The following is a 19,899-nucleotide window of genomic DNA, read 5'->3' as shown; positions in this document are numbered from 1 at the left end:
CACTAACCCAGGATATATAATGTAGCTAAAAACACAAATACTTTATGTATTTACCTGTATAATCAGGATAAAATCTTTCAAAAGATTATATTCAGGAAAAAAAATGATATCTCAAAAGATACTTGATGAGATTGTATTTACCTATATAATCGGTCTAAAATCTTTCAAGAATATACCGAATGACTCGTGAAATTGCTTTAAAAGTGGATTTATTTGTAAGAAATTTTGTAGGAGATAACAATGGTGGAAACAGAAGAGATCTAGAGAGAGTAGAGAGTTTTGGGGGTAAAAACATAGAGAGAAGAAATAGGGTTGTGGATTCTTTTTTCTTTTTTTTACTTTTAACCGTGTAATGGAGTCATAAATGTAGGCCTGGTTTTGGGGGGTTTTCTGGGAAAATAATTATATTAGGATAGTAAAATAATCACGATTATATTAGAATACATTATATTTGCTAAAATAATGACATTATGACATTTTAAATATAATATGGTAAGATCCTTGGAATTTATGGTCACCATGCACACCAATTATATATTACTAACTACCGTCATTATCTTTAATTATTACACTAATCATCAATTATTATCACACTAATTACCTTCAGCGATGATCACAACTATTATAAATGTCAACCACCACAACTATGATAAGAAGCCTTTTGAATAAGCGAGACTTTTCCAAAATAAAAATTTGCATGAAACATCAAAGCAAAAATAAAAATCTATCTTGATGTTCCAATTTTCTTGGAATATTCTATTTAGTGTTTTAATTTTCTCTTTAGTCTACTTTGAAAATAATGTCTTTTTTTCTTTATTGACAATTTTGAAATTCTAACATTCTACATGACACCTTTAAGATCACAAGCTCGAGATATATTAAGTTCAAAACGATAAGATTCAAAAGTTTTTTTTACATTTTTAAATTTCATATCAAATTAAAATAAAACAAATAAATTAAAATATAGTGAGTATATAAATTAAACTAGTGATTTCGTAGACGTAACATTTGTTGGAAAAAAAACTTCATAATTTTGCGGCAAGCAAAGAAAAGGTTTTATATTTGAATCTCAACTTTGATTAATTAGGTTAATAATAACATTATTGTAAATGAATATTGAAATTAGTTATTTAAGTTAAAATTGGATTAATTATAGAACTAAATGCATTTATTATGTATCGATACTCCACTTGTTTTTTTTGAGTGAATAACGCGCTTCACTTCTCATTTGATTAATTATAGAACTAAATTCATATATGTACAATACTCCACCTTTTATTTCAATGAACAACATGCTTTATTTATCATTTGATTGAGTAAGAACTAAATTCACTATCAAAATAAATATGTTTTAATTAAATACTATTATGAAAATAATAATGTATTAATTATGATTATGATAAGATGTTGACACAAAAAATGACTCAAACGACCTGGTCAACTTCAAAAATCATTAAGAATAGGCCTAGATTCTAATTAACCTTCTTGATAGCAACTTCAAAATATCTGAAAGACAGATGGCAAGTCTGACATAAGGATGGATCTATCATTATAGATACAGGTTTAATTGAGTTCATAATTTTTGAGTGAAATATAAATATATGTATAAAAATTTACTATAATTGAAATAAATAGTAGACATGATGCGTTCATAATTTTTTATATATAATCATGAGTCCTATGCTAAGAATCTTAAAAGATTAATGAACTCATAAGATTTAAATTTTGAATTCACTTCTGCCTATAGATAACATTGATCCAACTATATAAAATTGAACTCATAAAGTTTAAAATTAAGATTTGATCAAATATTCGTACCCCTAAATAGATTTGATGGAAAGTACCATATCAAAGATGACATTGCCTTTTGGAAAAAGAATAAATGACAGATTCAAAATTTTCTCTAAGATGTTTTAAAAATTAAAAAAGCAACGTCAAATATTTGAACTTGGAATCTCAAGGTGATGAATTTTCAATTGTCTAAATCACTGAGTCAATCACTAATTTTGTGATAAGAGGATTCAAAAATCATATGCACATTATAATTTTTAAAATACCTTATATGTATAATGTAATTTTTATTGAAAGATTCCAATGAATACCCTCGCCTCCTTCTAGATCTGCCCTAAAAACATATCGTGGAATAATTGCCTAATTGGTGTATTGACCATAAATTCCTAGGAACCTTCCACGATATGTTTCTTAGGAGTAGATTTAGGTTTTGCGAGGGTATTCACTCGAATCATGTTTTGTGTTTTCTCCGGTAAACATGATTAGGGGTGCGCATCGGTCGGTTCGGTTCGGTTTTAGGTGTTATTGGTTCGGTTTATCGGTTTTCGGTTTGTAAATACTTCAAACCGATAACCAAACCAATAACATATTTCTTATCGGTTTTTGGTTAATCGGTTTATGGTACTTAACGGTTTGGTTTCGGTTTAACCAATAAGAAAATACTCATATATATTATATACACGATAAGAAAATTTTCAAATAAACCATATGATTTTTCCAGCATTTGGCATGAAAGTAATAATCATAAAAGTAACAATCATTTTTCTTGCAAGTTTAGACACTAGACACATTCAAAGGAAAAAGTGTGAAAGTAACAATCGTTTAACCATTAACAATAAGACTAGTAAATTTAGTATAGTCTTATTGGGTTATCGGTTTAACCATTAACAAAAATTATAAAACCGGAAACCGAACCAATAACCCAATAAAAAATTTTGCAAAACCGTTTAAAAACCGTTAGCCCAATAACCCAATATCAATAAACCAATAGTGTTTTTTTCGGTTCGGTTTATTGGTTAAATCGGTTTTTGCACACCCCTAAACATGATGCATGAAAATAATACTAATGTATAATTAATTATGATAAGATGTAGATGCAGAAAATGAACCTATCAACGACCTGGTCAAGTTCAAAAATCATTAAGAGTAGGCCTACGTACTAATTAATTACCTCCAAAATATCTAGAAGATTGATGTTAAGCCTGACCTGATACGTACGGATTCAATTGAATTCATAATTTTAACGTGGAGTGTAAAATTTTATGTAAGAAAATTTATAAAATTGTGATAAGTAGTAAACATGAATCCATAATTTTAAATACTCCTTTGTTCATTTTTATTTGTTCACTGTTTTAAAAATAAATTTTCACTTTTACATATTTTTACCATATATAAAAAAACATATTTTTTTTATGTTTTACCCTTAGCATTAATTATTTCTTCCTCAAATCATTTTTCAAGAACTAATACTAAACATCAATTAATAGAGCTAATGTGATAAAATAATTATATCAATTTTTTAATGAATGTGCCAAGTTCAAATGCAACAACTAAAAGTGATCGAAGGAAGTGTATAATACAATACATCATCCGTTCTTGTATTTGTAAGTTAAAATCGTCTGATTTAATAATGTTACTTAGATTGAAATGAGTTTGATTAACAAACGGATCATTACTCAACTCATTCGATTCTTATTAAGTTTTAGTTTATTTGTTTGTTTTTTATAATTCACTTGAGTACCTTATAATTATCATTTTTTTACTATGACTATATATTATAGATAAAACAAAAAATATCTTTAAAATATTTTAATTAGAACTCTCATACGTCAATGAGTTAAATAACAAGCCTACTTTCAAATAAGTTGAATTATAATAGACAGATCAAACGAGTTGGATTAATAAATTGATATGTTATTAACCTATCCAATTAATAATGCTAAGGGTATAAGCTAGAGGATCATAGAAGTGCCCTTTTGCCATTGGTATAAGCTAAAGGAACCACGGCATATGTTTAGACTAATTTTTAGGTGGCTATTGAAAATTAATTATTAGTTAACAGAGTGCTTAAACAATGCCTCATTTTGTAGTCCCTTGTACATCGCAATTCAATATCCAAAAACTCAAAAAACAACATTTATTGTAATGTTCTCCCATAATAAAATATTTTCTTTCTTCATCCTTAAGAAAATGTGCTATGATAAATATGTATTTAATAATGTAAAGATATGTGTCCAATGATCGTGTTCATTGAGTTGGTGTAAACACTAGATTCAAAAGAACCCATCATTACAAACACGAGAAACAAAATCTATAAACTTCAAATTCTAACTTAACACATGAAAAAAGCTTGTGTTTCAACAGTGTATGTACCAAATCAAATTATTTGGCTATTCTGAACTCAATGTATACACCAAAAAAGAATGATATATTTTGCATTTGTGGCTGCTAATTGATAGTTTTCATATTAATCTTGGTTTTCTCTTTTATTCTATAAGAAATATAAATATATAATATTCCTCAAAAGATAATATACATAGAGCTACTTATGATTTACAAGAAAAATCTCTCATTTCTCTATATATGCTTATCTACCTTGTTCCTAAACTAGACATACATATATATAACTATAGAGTTACATGTTTTTCACATTCCTCGCGCCTGAGCCTGAGCCTGAGCCTGACCTGCTCGTGCCTTCTCGAGCCTTGCTCGTCGAGCAGCTTCCTGAATGTGACGATCGCGATCTTTAAGCATTTGATCCACTTTATTTGATGCAACTAATAGTGAACCAGAATAATGGATTTTGTCTCCCTTGTCACAAGGGTCATGCTACACAAAGAAACAGGAGAGTGATAAGAAATCGATTAGTATGAGTTACATGTTCTCACTAACAACCACGGAAATGTAGCAAAATTAAAACGGGAAACAAGGATGTTATTATTGACGTTTTGTTTTTGATAACCGTGGTATCTGGATCAGTTTTTGCGCATCTCAGCTAATTCAACGAGATACTTGTCACCTCCCATCAGCAACGGGTGCCAGGTAACTCTGTCTACCAAGATTAGGACAGAAAGGAAGAAATCACCTAGCAATTTTGTCTGTGTTGAGATGTTTGATTAAACGGGGGGTTGAAAGTAGTAATGGTTTGAGGCAAAGAACAAAAACGAAGATTCTTATTGAATAGCTAATGAAGTTCGATAAAACTACTTAGTATTGCAATGAAATGGAATTGATACAACGAATCAATAGAACTGACTCCCGACTTTTTTGAAATTGAGATGTGGTTAATTGATTGATTGAGCTAAAAAAGTTTGTTTATACTTGAGAGGTCGACGTTTCAGTAGTAACTACACAGTTACCTCAGTTCTCTCTATGCACTCAAACTCTTAGATTTACGTGTTTATGAGAACTTACCAGATTTGCCTCCTTCGTACAAGTCCTTCCACTTTCAAATTGATGAGAACTGGGAAAGTTCTGCGTGAAATACTTCTGATCCTGCTTCCTTGAATGTTCGTCTAGAAGCCGTGCTGTCCTTTCTACTTGATGGGCTGATTGTAGCTGAACACATCTATCTCGATTGTCTCCGGACACAACGGACCTGGATGCTACTAAGTCTGACAAGTCAGCTCTGTTGGGACCAATGGAGATATCATCATATTTCTTCCCAAATACCCCTAGAGCCATAGGGACTGAATGAGAAAATGTCTCTGAAAGATCGTCAAGGTTATCTTTGGCTGAAAATCTATCTGAAAGATTCTCCATGTGATCTTTCGTGGTTTCTTTCACTGCTTGTGATGGTTTAGGAGGATCATTTGGAAAACGAGCAGCAGCTTCCTTCGAGGGATTGAACCGGTCACTTTGGCTCTTAGGATTGGAACTGCTCGGCCTCCTCTGTTATAATGAGCAAATCATAAGACCAGATAAATCGAAAAACATACAGAAAAAAAAAAAGTGTGTTGCCCGGACTCTTCAAAAATGCTGGCTGGTGCATGTTAGATCCTTCAAAAGCAGTACATTTTTTAAGGATCTGACACGGGTGTGGCAACATTATTCACAGGTGCGGCAACATTATTCGAGAGTCTGAGCAACATAGGAGAAAACATACTTACAGATACATTGTAGGGGTGTAGATTGAGTTATTTTGAAACCAAAGTCTAGTAAGACACAAAAGTTATCAAATATATAGCGCCTAGAAAATTTTTGTTAAGATCAAAGGCGGAGGTTATCATATGCTCTTTGCAAACTACGACAAGTTAGACAAATTCCAACCTTTTGCTGAAATACAACTAATTTATCAATTGACAGTTCTATTTTTAATGCATTACGACGTCCAAGCGAAAATTGAAAAATCATGAAGTTTATTGGCTTCTGGCATTACAAAAAGGAAAACTTAAATTAATTTGAAGACTAAAAGATTAACACCCATAAAAGTACCTGCATTGAGCTAGCTAGCTTGGCATTAGCATCACGTGCTGGAACTGCTTGACGTTCTTTTGATCCATTTGTAGTCCCTCCTCTGCAGCAATTATTTCAGACAAACTATTACGATATATCCATGGATATTTCGAGTCAGAAATATATAACGTTATGTCAACAAATGTTTGATAATCAAGATATGATGGAACTGTATAAGCAAATAGAGTCATTCAATGCTAATCAGAAAGGAAACGCCACTATGTAATATATGCAATTGTCACTTCTGTTTCCTAATGTATGATCCACTTTAACCATATTCCAACACAAGGTATAAGTTTCAGTACAAAATTGAAGAATTATTACTAAGAGAATGAGAAACATTCAGTTTTACGTTGCCATACAAAAGATGGAATGGTTAAGGCATCTACCTTCTGGCTTCCTCTTCCCGCATTTTTGCATCAATTTCCTTGCTGGGAGGGTATGTTGGCAAACTCGAAGGATCACAAGCAAATGGCTTCGTGGTGAAGAACTGTGAGTCCGGCATACCTTAGTGTTAGTGAGAAAAACAACTGTTGCTAATTTTATAACGCGATAAATGATTGAAACACATTAAAAGAACATTAAAAATCTGGCTATTTGGAACTACACGAGTACTTGTCAGAAAACTTCAGTGTTCAAGTCATGAAAGCTGATAAAATTTATTTAAAAAATGTCTTATTACTCACTCAGACTAGCCGATATGAATCAGTAAATACTTCAGTTCCTTGTCCTTCTGAATGGACAGTTATGCATCATATCTTAAAAGAACGTGTGAAAAGGAAATCAAGGGTACACAAGATGCAAATTTCAATAGCATTTTTTTAACTCAAAAAAAAGGTTAGTCAGTCTCATTTGTCAAAAAAAGAAAAAAGAAACAACAGCAACAACGTTAGTCAATCTCATCTTCCTAATGTGTGAATCATATTGCTTCTGGAATAAAGACTCCCCTTTCCCTGTTCTCACCCTAGCACAATGTGGTTAATTTGGCAAAACATTCTGAAAAATGTGGAACAAGACTATTTACAGGGTGTTTTTTTTTAGATTCGTACATATGTTATGTTATCTACTTTTGGAATAGTTCTTGTGTACGGAATTTCTCCCCACAGCATCAATAAAACTTCAGTTTATCAACAAAAAAAAAGGTTCTTTTAGGTCTCAATACACTTCTTTTGAAGTCTTGTTAGTTCCAACTAACATTTTTCTCCGGAAAATCAATGGCCACTTACAGCTCCCTTTATTTGACTAGAGTAGATATTAAGACTTAAGTTTGAATATATTGTTATTTATCATACCATATTAAATTAGATAAGTGTTTAACATAATAGTTTGAAAAGAGATAAAATTGGACTAGTTAGTTGAAAAGACGTCATAACAAGTTAAAAATAGTAGCACTGGTTTATCTAAGTTTGAATTGTTGGAAGGAAATTTCAGAAAGACAACAGCTACTAGGCTTCATTAACAACATGAAACATGTAACTAAGTAAATAAGTTACAAAAAGTACAAATATTTTAAGCATAGAAAGTAAGAAGTTGCTGATCTTGTATGACGAGGCTTCGAAGCACCAACATTTGGATGGAAGAAAGTAGGGACGGGGTGACCGCAAGGGTGTGGCTTAGTGGTCAATGAAGTGGGTTAGGAACCATAAGGTCTCAGGTTTAAATCCTACCGAAGGCAAAAACACTAGGTAATTTCTTTCCATTTATCCAAGTCACCTAGTACTTGTGTTGGTGGGAGGCAACAGGCACCCCATGGAATTAGCTGAGGCCTGAGGCCTGAGGCACGCACAACCTGGCCTGGACACCACTATTATCTTAAAAAAAAAAATGTAGGGATGGGGTTGGAGGAGTTAGAAAAGTACCTCACTCTCAAGAGCCCCAACTGCTGTTCCTCTAAGTGCAGGATCTATAGAAAGTAATGTTTCCAGTAACCCCACGGCAGATGGAGGAACCTCCTTAAATCTTTCGCCAATACACCGCTTGTAAGGCTGTATAGGTTTAAATACTGCTGAATAGGATAGTTTTGTTTTCTTCCAATAATCCTCAGTTGGTGAACCACAAAGCTTAAAGATCTTATGTAGTTGTTCCACCTACAAGGACGAAAATTTAGCTCATGTGTGTTAAATCATCGATAACAAATAATATCATAAGTAAGGAGAAAAACAGGATATATTAATCTGCATAAAGTGACATTTAGGATTGAAGCATAGTTGATCGATAGGTTGATTGGCTGTAGAGAGTCCTCCCATCATACTTGCCTCTTCCACCTCCTCGTTTTAGCTTGTCTATTGTATGAATTGGAGTATCATTCCAATATTGAGGCATAAAACAGAAACGCACAGTAGTGTCACATAAATTGAGGTGGAGTTAACGGATTGATTAATTGATCGAAGAGTCCTTTGTCGTAGTTGACTCCACCATGCTCTCCTTTAATATATTTCCACTGACGATTTATTTTATAAATTGCAGTTGACATCCCGAAATAGAGGCATAAAATAGAAGTGCAGCAGTGAAGTATTAATCATGCTCAAGTCAAAAGAAGTGTTACAACAATATACCTCTGTCCTACCGGGCATTATGGGCTTGGCAACATATAATTCTCCGAGAATGCAGCCAGTACTCCACAAGTCTACTGCAGTTCCATAATGACTTGCTCCAAGTAAGAGCTCTGGTGGTCGATACCAAAGAGTCACAACACGGCTTGTTAATGGAACAATTTGCTGGTTATCGAAAAAGTTTGCCAACCCAAAATCTGCAATCTTTAAAGTGCCATGATTGTCAATGAGAAGATTAGAACCCTTGATGTCCCGATGCAGAACACCCCGATTGTGGCAATGGTCAAGTCCACTTAAAAGCTGCCGCATGTAACATTTAACCTGTGAAAAAAAAAAAAGATTAGAAACTAGTTATTAAAATTGAATTATGGAGCGTGAGAGAAGCAGTTATCATAATAAAAATAAAACTAACGTCCAACAAACAATCTGTGGAAAAGCACCTGTGGCTCTGTAAATTTAATACCGGGAAGAGCTGCCAGTCCAGTGAGATCATGTTCCATGTACTCAAATACAAGGTACAGACTACAAGATGTTCTTGATACGATCAAGCCTTCCAATTTGATGATATTTGGATGATCAAGCCTTCGCAGAATAACAATTTCCCTAGCCATAAATCTGATACTTTCAGGATCCATTTTTTCGAACCTTACTCTTTTAAGCGCAACAACTTTATCATTAACCAGGTCACGAGCCTTGTATACACTACTATAAGTCCCTTGACCAATCTGCAAGAATAAAACGCTATTACACAACCAAAAAACTATTAATTAACAACACTAGCGCACATTGGGAACAAAATTAGGCCATAAAGGATAAAAGATTAAATGCCACAAGCATTGCAAATGCACTACATGGAATGACTTTCTAATCAGCTGAATAAAAATCTCTCATCATGATCATATGAACTACAGAACTAGTATATTTCAATCTGCACCAAGCCTTCACTAGGTGAATTTATAACAGGCACCCGATAATTCTCCCTAAATGGGTATATGGAACAAGGGGACAAAAGCACAAGGTTCGAAGTTAGGAAAAATGAAGAAGCAGAAGAAGGACAGAGGATATCTAGAGTCAATATGATTAGGTAAGAGCAACCCAATACAAAAGAAACAGACTTAAATTTGTTTCAGGAAAAAAGAGGAAAATACAAACAGTGAACGGATTAGAACTCAGCCAGAAAGTGGAAAGTTAAGTTTCCATAACTTAAAACACCAAAAATTGCACAGGCTTTTCGTTATTTTCACTCATTGGAACTGTTTATCTCCCTATTCTATGAAATCTGCATGCGATCAGACTATTGATATTCAACTCAGTGCACAGCCTACCAGAAGTAACAACAAAGTCTGGAAGTAACATATTCTTCCATGGTGCTAAGGGTCCAAAATATGGAAGAAACAAGCATTTCCACAACTCTACCACCAAGTCAATTTTGTTCCACTTAATCCCTCTTTCGTGGACACATCTCTTTCCGGCTAAGGAATAGGAAACCTTTCTTTTGTTACATGAATCCAATTTTCATTTCAAGGTACTGTTAATAATCCGTCAGGAACTGAAACCATTAAAAGAACGGAAAGAAACCCCTAATAATTTATTGGACACGGGAAAGAAATACCATTCAGGTAAAATTTCCCAACTGATGAGAGAGTGTTCAGGTTTGGTCATTCCCTTTCTCCTATATGTTATTGTTATGTTGACTCTCTTATGAACTCGAGTTTAGAATCTGTTGAGCATCTCTTTTGCTCAACTCTGTTAAGTCTAACGATGCGTAGAACCTAATGGGTGGTCACAACTCTTTCCTGATTGTTGGATAAAAATGGTCAGAAGCAGCTTAGGTAATAAATGAAGGATTTTTTCCATCTAATAAAGGACTATCTGTATTTTGAAAAGCGGTGTCGGGCATCATGAAAGTTTCAAGGTGAATTCTTATTCATTAGAATTCTATTGTAAGAGGATATTTAACAATATTATTACTTGGATAAGAGCATATATATATACACAAAATGGAATTATTCAAGGAAAAATAATTCGAGGGAATTAAGCAGTGTTACTCATGAGAAAACTAATACTAACTTCTTTCATGAGCTCACATACTATTAGAATATACAGTAAATGTGGTTAGTTGTATATCCAATGTTATCGATAAAATGAATTTCGTAGTATAAGTCCACCAAAATTATACCTTGTCTAATTTCTCAAAAGTATCAGCCTTGCGTGGAATCCAACCATTAATAGCTTCACTGGCTACTGCAGCAAGCGAAGAAGGCCATCCTGCAGCAATCAACTCTCCTTCCATTGCTTTTGGGACAACTTCAAGCTTCTCGCAGTGATTGTCCCCAACCTTTTTAGATCCATTAGGCTTCCTGTCGAATGAACCAACACTTATATCACCATTCTCCGATTTCTCTTTCACCCTAAAACTCTTTTCTCTCTTTGAACTCACAGCTGATGCCCCTTTATCTAACTCTCTCTTCTTTTGACCATCCCGACGATCTTTGACCTTTCGAGAAAGTTTACCACAAACACAACCCATATTCAACAAACAATCAAACCAATCAAAGACCTTCCTCAAGCTACTGCCCGACAATACCAGGCTTAGCAAAAAACCATTTTTCCAAGAAAACCATCGAACAAATGCTTAAACAATCTTTTCATTCACCAAATCATCAAACATAATTCAGTGGAACAACAACCTTTAAGAATCCCACTCCAAAACTCTCAAGTATAAGAGCTTTAAAAAGAAACATATAAAATACCCAAAACTGGAATCATATAAACTGCATAGAGGAACTAGCTAAAACTCCAAAACACTCAACTTTTTCACACAATTCAACTGCAAGTGAATTCAAGATTCCAGCATGGAGAAACTTAGCTAGAACCCCCAAAAGATCCCAACTTTTCCACACAATTCAGTTCAATCCAGATTCTAGAATACCCTTTTCAGACCTCAATAATGACAAACCCCAAAATCTTCAAAAGACTTGATCTTCACAACAACAACCCTTCAAAATCCCAATTCAAAGCTCTCTAGTATTAGAGCTTTAAAATAACAATTATATGAAATACCCAAAATTTGAATCATATAAACTGGATAGAGTAACTAGATAAAACCCCAAAAAGACTCCAACTGTTTCACACAAGTGAAAAATCAAGATTCCAGAATACCCTTTTTCACAACCTCAAAATAATAAAACCCCAAAAAATTCAAAGTCTTGATCTTCACAATTCTTTCAACAACTTCCTCCTGAAGCCTAAAACCCCACTTTTTTCAAAACAAAACAAAACAAAAAAAAGATAAAAATTTGATCTTTGACAAAAAAAGGAAGTTGCTTAGCTACTTTTTTGACTGTTCAACGCGTTTACAGGTAACTGCTGAAATTGAAATTCTTATGAAATCAAGAAATGGATAAAGTGTGAGAAACTGGAGCCGCCAAACAGCTCAGTCAGCCATGATATGCTGAAGGCTCTCACCTGTGTGAGAGGAGGCATAAACTATAATTATCTCGAATAAAATGTAGGATTATTTTACGTTATATTTAATCTCAACATATTAGATAATTATCAAATTATATATCTCATCATTTATACTTTAGTTATCAAATAAATTATTTCATATACACATAATAAAATAATTTATTAAAAATAATTAATATAACTTGTTCTCGATCAAACGTCCATAAAAGTATAATAAAAAGAGTCATAAAGGGTCGTTGGGTTTGACAGTTTGGGACCACTTTTTTGTTTCTTTACACATTTTTTTACTGAAATAGTCGCACTTTGTTTGTAGTTTTTGACCGAATACTCCCTTGAATGAATAATTCCTAGCCCTCTTCGTTTTAATTTATTTATTATATTTTAATTTGATATAAAATTTAATATTAATTTTAACTTATTTATCATATTTTAACTTGAAATAAAATTTAAAATATTATAATTAAAGTAATTATAATATATTAGATATATTAAAATGCCATTATAATTTTATGGTATTAAGTATGTCATATTGTCGTGTAAAAAAAATAGAATTAAAGAGATGTCGAATAAGAGAAAAAATATTCTCTTTTAAACGGAACAAATACATTTTTAAAAAAAAGGAGTACGAAATTTATATGATTTTTTATGAAAATAAATTGGGGAAAATGGGAGAAAGGAAATTATAGGAAGGGAAATCAAATCCTGAACAATAAGGTTAGGTAATCAACTAATTGAACTACTAAGATTCGTTCAAAATTTATACATAATGTGATGAAATGAATGAAGTTCTCCAGCTTTTAATTTTTATCATCAAAGACGTGAAAATAGAAAACTGTTTGATAAATAACACTTTTTTAAAAAAAAAAGGTAATAGTCAAAAGTAATTCTAAAGATTCTCTTTTTCTCTTGGGAGTTTCATATTTAAGCTATGAGTTATTTGTATTTTTTTTTTTACCTGAATTATCATCAATTAGCTTATGTTATTAATGGGTTGTGAATAATTGATAGTTATTAAATACATTAAAATATGGAGAGAGGCGAGCGAGATAGTCATGTATCTCAGATACATGTGAATTACACTAGATACATGTAACTGTTTGTATCTGGTGTGTTTTGCATGTATCTGGGATACCAGATACATAGGAGAGTGGCGAGCGATCGAGATGGGAGGGAGGGAGGCGAGCGAGATTTGAGATTTGTTATTTATCCCAGATACATATGAATCCACTTGAATTCAATGTATCTAAAACAAATTACACCTAATTTTGATTTCACTTATCCCGAAATACATGTATCCATACTACCAAAATCTTATAAGTAACATGTTAATCAATTAAATTACAATAAAAATGTTCAATTATTTATAGTGCTATAGGTAAAACTAAATAGCATATTAATTTGGAATTATGATGAGTTAATATATATATATATATATATACACACACACAGTTAAAAAAATTATAATACTATTATTTTTTCAAATAAGTTTAATTGCTATAGTGGAAATATTATTATAAAGAACAGATAACATAATATAAAATATTTATTCCGAAAAATTCTTAACCGTTAATCCTAATAAAATATTATTATTGAGATGGATTGTTGTTATAATAATATAAAATATTGGAAAAACCTATATAGCATATTGTCTACCATAATTTTCTGCTTAATAATAATAAGTTTTAATTTAACTTATATAAAATAACTTCAAAAATAAAATAACATTAGCTTATTGTATTTCTCCAGAGGATCATTACTTTATTAGGGTGGGCATAAATTTTCGAATTACAATTTATTATCTCGAAGTTTGATTGTTATATCAAATTTAATTTTAAAAGTTTGATATTTGATATTTATTTTTAATTATCAATTATCGAATTTTGAAAATATCTAACTAAATACCGAATTCACATAATTGTCTATCATATATATGGGTAACATTAATGAGTGATTTGGATGTCTCGGTTGACCTATGTCGACATTTCATCATGTTAGAGTTTGAAAGTGTAGATGTAACCTTTATACGTGATTTTTTTAAAAGGTAACATGTCAAATATTGTACAAATTATGAACATATTTTATCAAAATATATATTTTTTAAATTCGCGATACCAAATAAATGAACCAAAGTTTGATTTACAGTATTAAAGTTCTATTTACGGAGCGAAACTTTAAATATTTGATATTTTTCTATTTGAACTATCAATTATCGAATTATCAAAATCGAACCTTAAAAATATCGAATTAAATATCAAACGTCCACCCTAGTCAATATAAATGGACTTTATTTTCCGTTAAAAGGAATTATTTTAATTTTGTGTAAAACAAGCAAACTAATTAAGTTCTCTTTTTAATCATTTAAAGTATAAATTTAAGTTTTACGTCATGTACACATTTCATTTAGACAATTCTTTAACTCAATTCTTAATGTTAATAACTAACAATTATTATTGTTTAAATTTTCTCTTTTAAGTATTATAGATTTATATATTTTTCTAATAATATAATATTTTCTTTCCCGGTTTGACAAGGATTGTCATATACTCATATTCAAAAAAGGAATTTTTTTTATTGCATTTAGTTTTTCTAAGTCAAAAGGATTTTAATGAGATAATCTTTCTCCATCTAATATTAGGATTATAGTACATATAAAAGTGCAAGACCACTCATATTAATATTTGCTCAGTATATTCATGATGAAGTCTTTGAAACCTCAAAGAAAATTACGTAAAAAGCTAACAAAAAAGAATGAAGCTATTATTGAGCTTTTAGAGTTAGCTTTTATGTCAATCCCTAGAAAACCAAGAACAAAAACAATCATAAGAAAGATTGTGAAGAAGAATCAAATGGGTGATAAGTGGTACTCTATACCACTCTCAGAATATGAGATTCCAGGTTCAATTCCTGATGATCTTGATGCATTGGCATGGGATATAAATACTATCATTTTTTACTTTTGGGATAACATTCCAGACTAGATAGATATACATGGTGTATGGATTGAGGCAAATTTGTGGCATATTTATTATAGTCTGTTTGATCAAACTTTTGAAAGGTTAGATTTTATTTTTAGTGAATGAAGATGTATGGTCAAAAGAAGTGTTGTTATTGTTATATAGTAGAAGAAGTTGTCAATGTTATTTTTGCAAATTTCAACTTCTCTCAAATTTTTCTTAAACTCAATTTGACTTAACAACCGATTTATAGTGAAATGGTAAGTACTCCTTCATTCTGAAACAGGAGCCTCGGATTCTACCCCTCCGATGTAAGCTAATCAAATCACTCGATTTTGTGAGGCTTCCTAAAATGAATTTCTGAGTCCCAATATCAAACATCATGTGAAAATGTTTTAAAATTGACCTAACTGCTTATGCAAGCCAAAATAATTTTCTTAAATTCCCAATGACTTAATATTGATAAGTTATTTCAACTATTTTGTTAGGGAACATTTTCTCCTTATATGAAATTTATGCGGCACAAATTCAAATAATTCAAGATCTTAATACATATACAAAACACTTGATAAAAAAAAATATGTGCTATAAATAGAACTAAATTTATGAGATAAAATTCCTTGGTGATCAACATATATAGATGGAGAAAGTAACTTCAACAGTCAAGAACAATTAAATGATCCTATGTTAAAAAAAAAAAAATCTTAAATCATTGAATTAAATTTCTTTATTTTGAACACTCGAATTTAAGCCAGGTTAAGTTTATATATGAGGTATGGGAAGGTTGATTACTCCTATTTTGTAAATGTAAAATTGTTATTTTTGATCTTGACTCAATTTAAAATAAAGGGAAAAGGGTTTGAAAAATACTCCAATTTTGATCGAAATTGTTGTTACGATACCAAACTTTATGAAGGACCTTTTACCCCCTGCACTATTTAATCGTGTATTTTAAAGGTATATATATGTCCATGTGGACACATTACTATTTATAATGATGCAATATTTATGATGTCCATGTGGGCACATATATACCTTTAAAAAACACTATTAAATAGTGCAGAGGGGTAAAAGGTCTTTTCCAAAGTTCGATATTATTACAGCAATTTCGATCAAAGTTCGGATATATTTAAGACATTTTTCCCTAAAATAAAAGAAAATGATTGTTACTAAATTTTGTTGTCTCATGATGGCGTAAATGTTCAAATTTTCACATGGGATTAAAGTCAAATACATTTTCATTTGCGGATTTTTAATGTTAGACATCTGTTAAATTAAGTATTGGGCCTAAATCACCCTTTAAAGCTAGCTTAAAGGGTTGATGATGGTCCAAACCTTATAAGTAGTCGAGGATTTCATTCATCCATCCATGTGGGACATTCCATTCATCCTCAGTATCGCCCCCACAATGCCCGAGTCCAAACATTCTTTATCCAAGCTTTCATTGTCCGGTCCAGTGCATGCACATTCATGGATCAGGAATATTTCTACCACCTTCCAGAACTGTCCAATTGCATGGGATCCTACATTGTGCCTAACTCTGATATCATATTATATTACGTCTTGGGTCTAACTCACATCTCAAAAACTAGCTCGAAAGAACAAGCTAAGGATTGTTCAAGCCTTATAAGAAGCTCAAAATTTCATTATTCATCACCCCCTCCCTCACATTTAGAGTCGAACATTCTTTATCTGAATTGTCCAATATGGAGTGAGTATAATCATGGACAATGAGTATATTCACAACCCCCAACACAGTTTGAGAATGCAATATCGATTCAATGGATTATGAATCTGACTCTGATATCATGTTAAATTAGAATTTGGGCATAACTTACGCTTGAAAAGTTATCCGAAAAGAAGAAAAACTTATACTATCGTGAGACACTCCATTCGTCACCCTACTCACGCTGAGATTCGAACATTTTTTATTAGGGGCTCCTCTATTTGGTCTGGAGCGTGCACACCCATTATCTATTCCAAAAAAATAAAAATTATTCATTAATTATAGTGAAATACTATTATACATAGAGGATAATTGTTATTGAAAAGTTAGATCATAATAATATTTTAAAAAAATTTATATAACCCCATGTTGTCTACTTTATTTAGTCATATAAGTGAGCATTAGTTTCCATTGAAAGGGAATAATAATTTTGATTTTGTGTAAACAACAAACCTAAATAAAATTATTTTAATCATTTGAAGTATGAATTAAAGTTCTACGTCGTGCACACATTTTATTTAGACAAATCTTGACTTCAATTGGTATTCTTAATTAAGGACTAACAATTATTATCGTTTAAATTTTCTCCCTTAAACATTATGAATTTATTGATTTTCCTAATGTTGTAAAAATAATCCCAATTTTATAAGGGTTGTTATATTAAAAAAAAATCCTGCATTTTTTTCTTTAGGTCTGAAGGAGTTCGTCTTCTATATTAGTAAGACAATCTATCTATGTACCATTAATTAGGATTATCATATTTATAAGAAGGATTTAAGAGAACTTGCTCAACAATCATATTATTTGAAGTTTTAATACTCTACTAAGCAAATTCATAATCAAGTCTCAAAAACCTCGAAGAAAACTACGTAAGAAATTCCAAGACCAATTCTTAATGGTCTTGATGCATTGATATGGGATAAATATAAATATATTATTATTTTTAAGTTGTGGAATAACAAATCCAGAGTTAGATATACATGATATATAAATTGAAGTAGTATACGAACTTAAAATTTAATTCGAAGCACGAGTAATTGAATTTTAGAAGTATGAGAGTTATTTTTGTATAATTTCTATTTAATATAATTTGGTCTCTTATTTTTCCTCATAAAAATGTCAATAAAAAGAAATAAAAATAAAAGAAATAATAATATTATAGCCAAATAACACGAAATAACCTTTTTTTTAAAATACATATAATTAAATTACAATTACTAATATAATTATAGAAACACCGTTTAAATAAGAACAAAGGGTTAAAAGGATTATGCTACTCTTATTTCCATGAAAATAAATATTAACTTTTGTTCATCAATTGACAAATTTTCCAAAATTTTGTTGTAATAAATCTATAAAAAGATATATGTTTCTTTTAATCAGATTAAATTTTTCATAGTTATCTTTTATATCAAAATACCGGTATTATAATTTTTTTATTTCTTTATCCTTAGTATAATATTTTTATTATATATAATTCTGAAATTACAACTTTTACTATAACATATTTATGAATCTTAATTATGAGGAGGAAATTAGTTTTTATTAAGTAATAAACATCAATACTTAGCACTTAAATCAGTAACAAATTTGTTTCATTTATTCAATTATTAAAAGTAATTATTATCAAACTTCTATTTAATGAAGTTGAATTACTACTACTTTGTAGTTAATTTGTAGACAGTTCTTTTACCTTCTAATTGTTGTATATGTGGTGCTCTTTTACTTGTACAACATATAGGGAGAAAAAAGAATAAAAATATGGTAGAGGCATTAGTGAAGGATAAACGATAGGGAAAGAGTATATGCCAGAAAAAATGTAATTCAATGGTTGTTTTAGTTTCTTTTTCATTTTCATTTCATTTTTATTTTATTTAATAACAATTATCAAAAATATTTTTAACTTTTATTTAGATTAAAAGAAATTAAAAGGGTCAAATGCCAATATATGCTTGTATGTATGTGTATCATAATTTACTACGAAATATTTGCTATGTACAATAGAAATGAAATTAATTAAAGGATATATATATATATATATATATTATAGCTTATTTGGCAAAACTTTTGAAAGACTACAATTTATTTATTTTCTATTTTTAAAATAGATAATACAGATGTTTGGTCAAACTTTTGATGGAGAAATAAGTTCTTAAATATTAGAAAAAGTTGTTAATATTATTTTGCAGAATTCAACTTCCCTCATTTTTTCTTGAATTTAATTTGATCTAATCTATTAGTGAGGAAAAAATTTTATTTTCTTAAATTCTTAACTAGCTTAATATTGACAATTATTTCAACTATTTTCTGGTCACCTGCTCGACTACTCTATGATATAAAAATACCAAAAATAATTTTGGTACAAAGAATAATGAATATGATTCTCTATATATATATATCCTTAATCAGAAATTATGAGTATGGAAAAATTATGAAGTTCTTTTACATGGTTCTTATGCGATCTAAAACTGAAATTAATCGAGAAAAAAACAAAAATGAAAAAACAAATGTATTTATAGAACTAAATCTAAGTATATTTATGAGATAAAAAAAAATATTGGTGATTTATATATATGAAAAAAGTAACTTCAAGAGTAGAATAATAAAAATGATTCTACTTTAAAAAGTTTTTCTTAAATCATCAGAATGAATTTATCAACGTCCATAGATGAGAAAAAAAATTCAGTTGGGAGTGTGGTCTTTATGAATTTAAATTTAATCGAGCTTCAATATAAATATTAAACATCGAGTGAGGAAAAATTGAGGGTGTGTTTGGTATGAAGGAAAATGTTTTCCATGAAAAATGTTTTCCTAGAAAATGTTTTCTTGGAAAACAAGTTGATTTTTGACTTATTTTCTCATTTTTGGTTGGTGAGTAGAAAATATTTTCCTTACTTAAAATTTTAAACTTAAAAATATTTTTTAAAAACAAACTTAATTTTTTTTGGGG

The 19,899-nt window shown here is 30.5% G+C and overlaps 1 protein-coding gene across 1 annotated transcript; it reads right to left on the bottom strand.

The window, feature by feature from the left end:
* Positions 1–4,247: 4,247 nt before the first annotated feature.
* LOC102590202 (probable serine/threonine-protein kinase At1g54610) lies at positions 4,248–12,315 on the bottom strand. Its single transcript, XM_006367584.2, has 8 exons — positions 10,978–12,315; positions 9,239–9,523; positions 8,802–9,119; positions 8,106–8,333; positions 6,636–6,736; positions 6,226–6,307; positions 5,206–5,682; positions 4,248–4,620 (listed from the first exon to the last, which is right to left on the bottom strand). The coding sequence occupies exons 1-8, from the start codon at positions 11,326–11,328 to the stop codon at positions 4,438–4,440; spliced, it is 2,025 nt and encodes a 674-aa protein (XP_006367646.1). The 5' UTR covers positions 11,329–12,315; the 3' UTR covers positions 4,248–4,437.
* Between the last annotated feature and the right edge of the window lie 7,584 nt (positions 12,316–19,899).

Source organism: Solanum tuberosum, unplaced genomic scaffold, assembly GCF_000226075.1.
Source record: "Solanum tuberosum cultivar DM 1-3 516 R44 unplaced genomic scaffold, SolTub_3.0 scf00853, whole genome shotgun sequence".
NCBI classification, from domain to species: Eukaryota; Viridiplantae; Streptophyta; class Magnoliopsida; order Solanales; family Solanaceae; genus Solanum; species Solanum tuberosum.
Note: the sequence above shows the minus strand (reverse complement) of the source record. Positions and strands in the feature narration are given on the sequence as shown.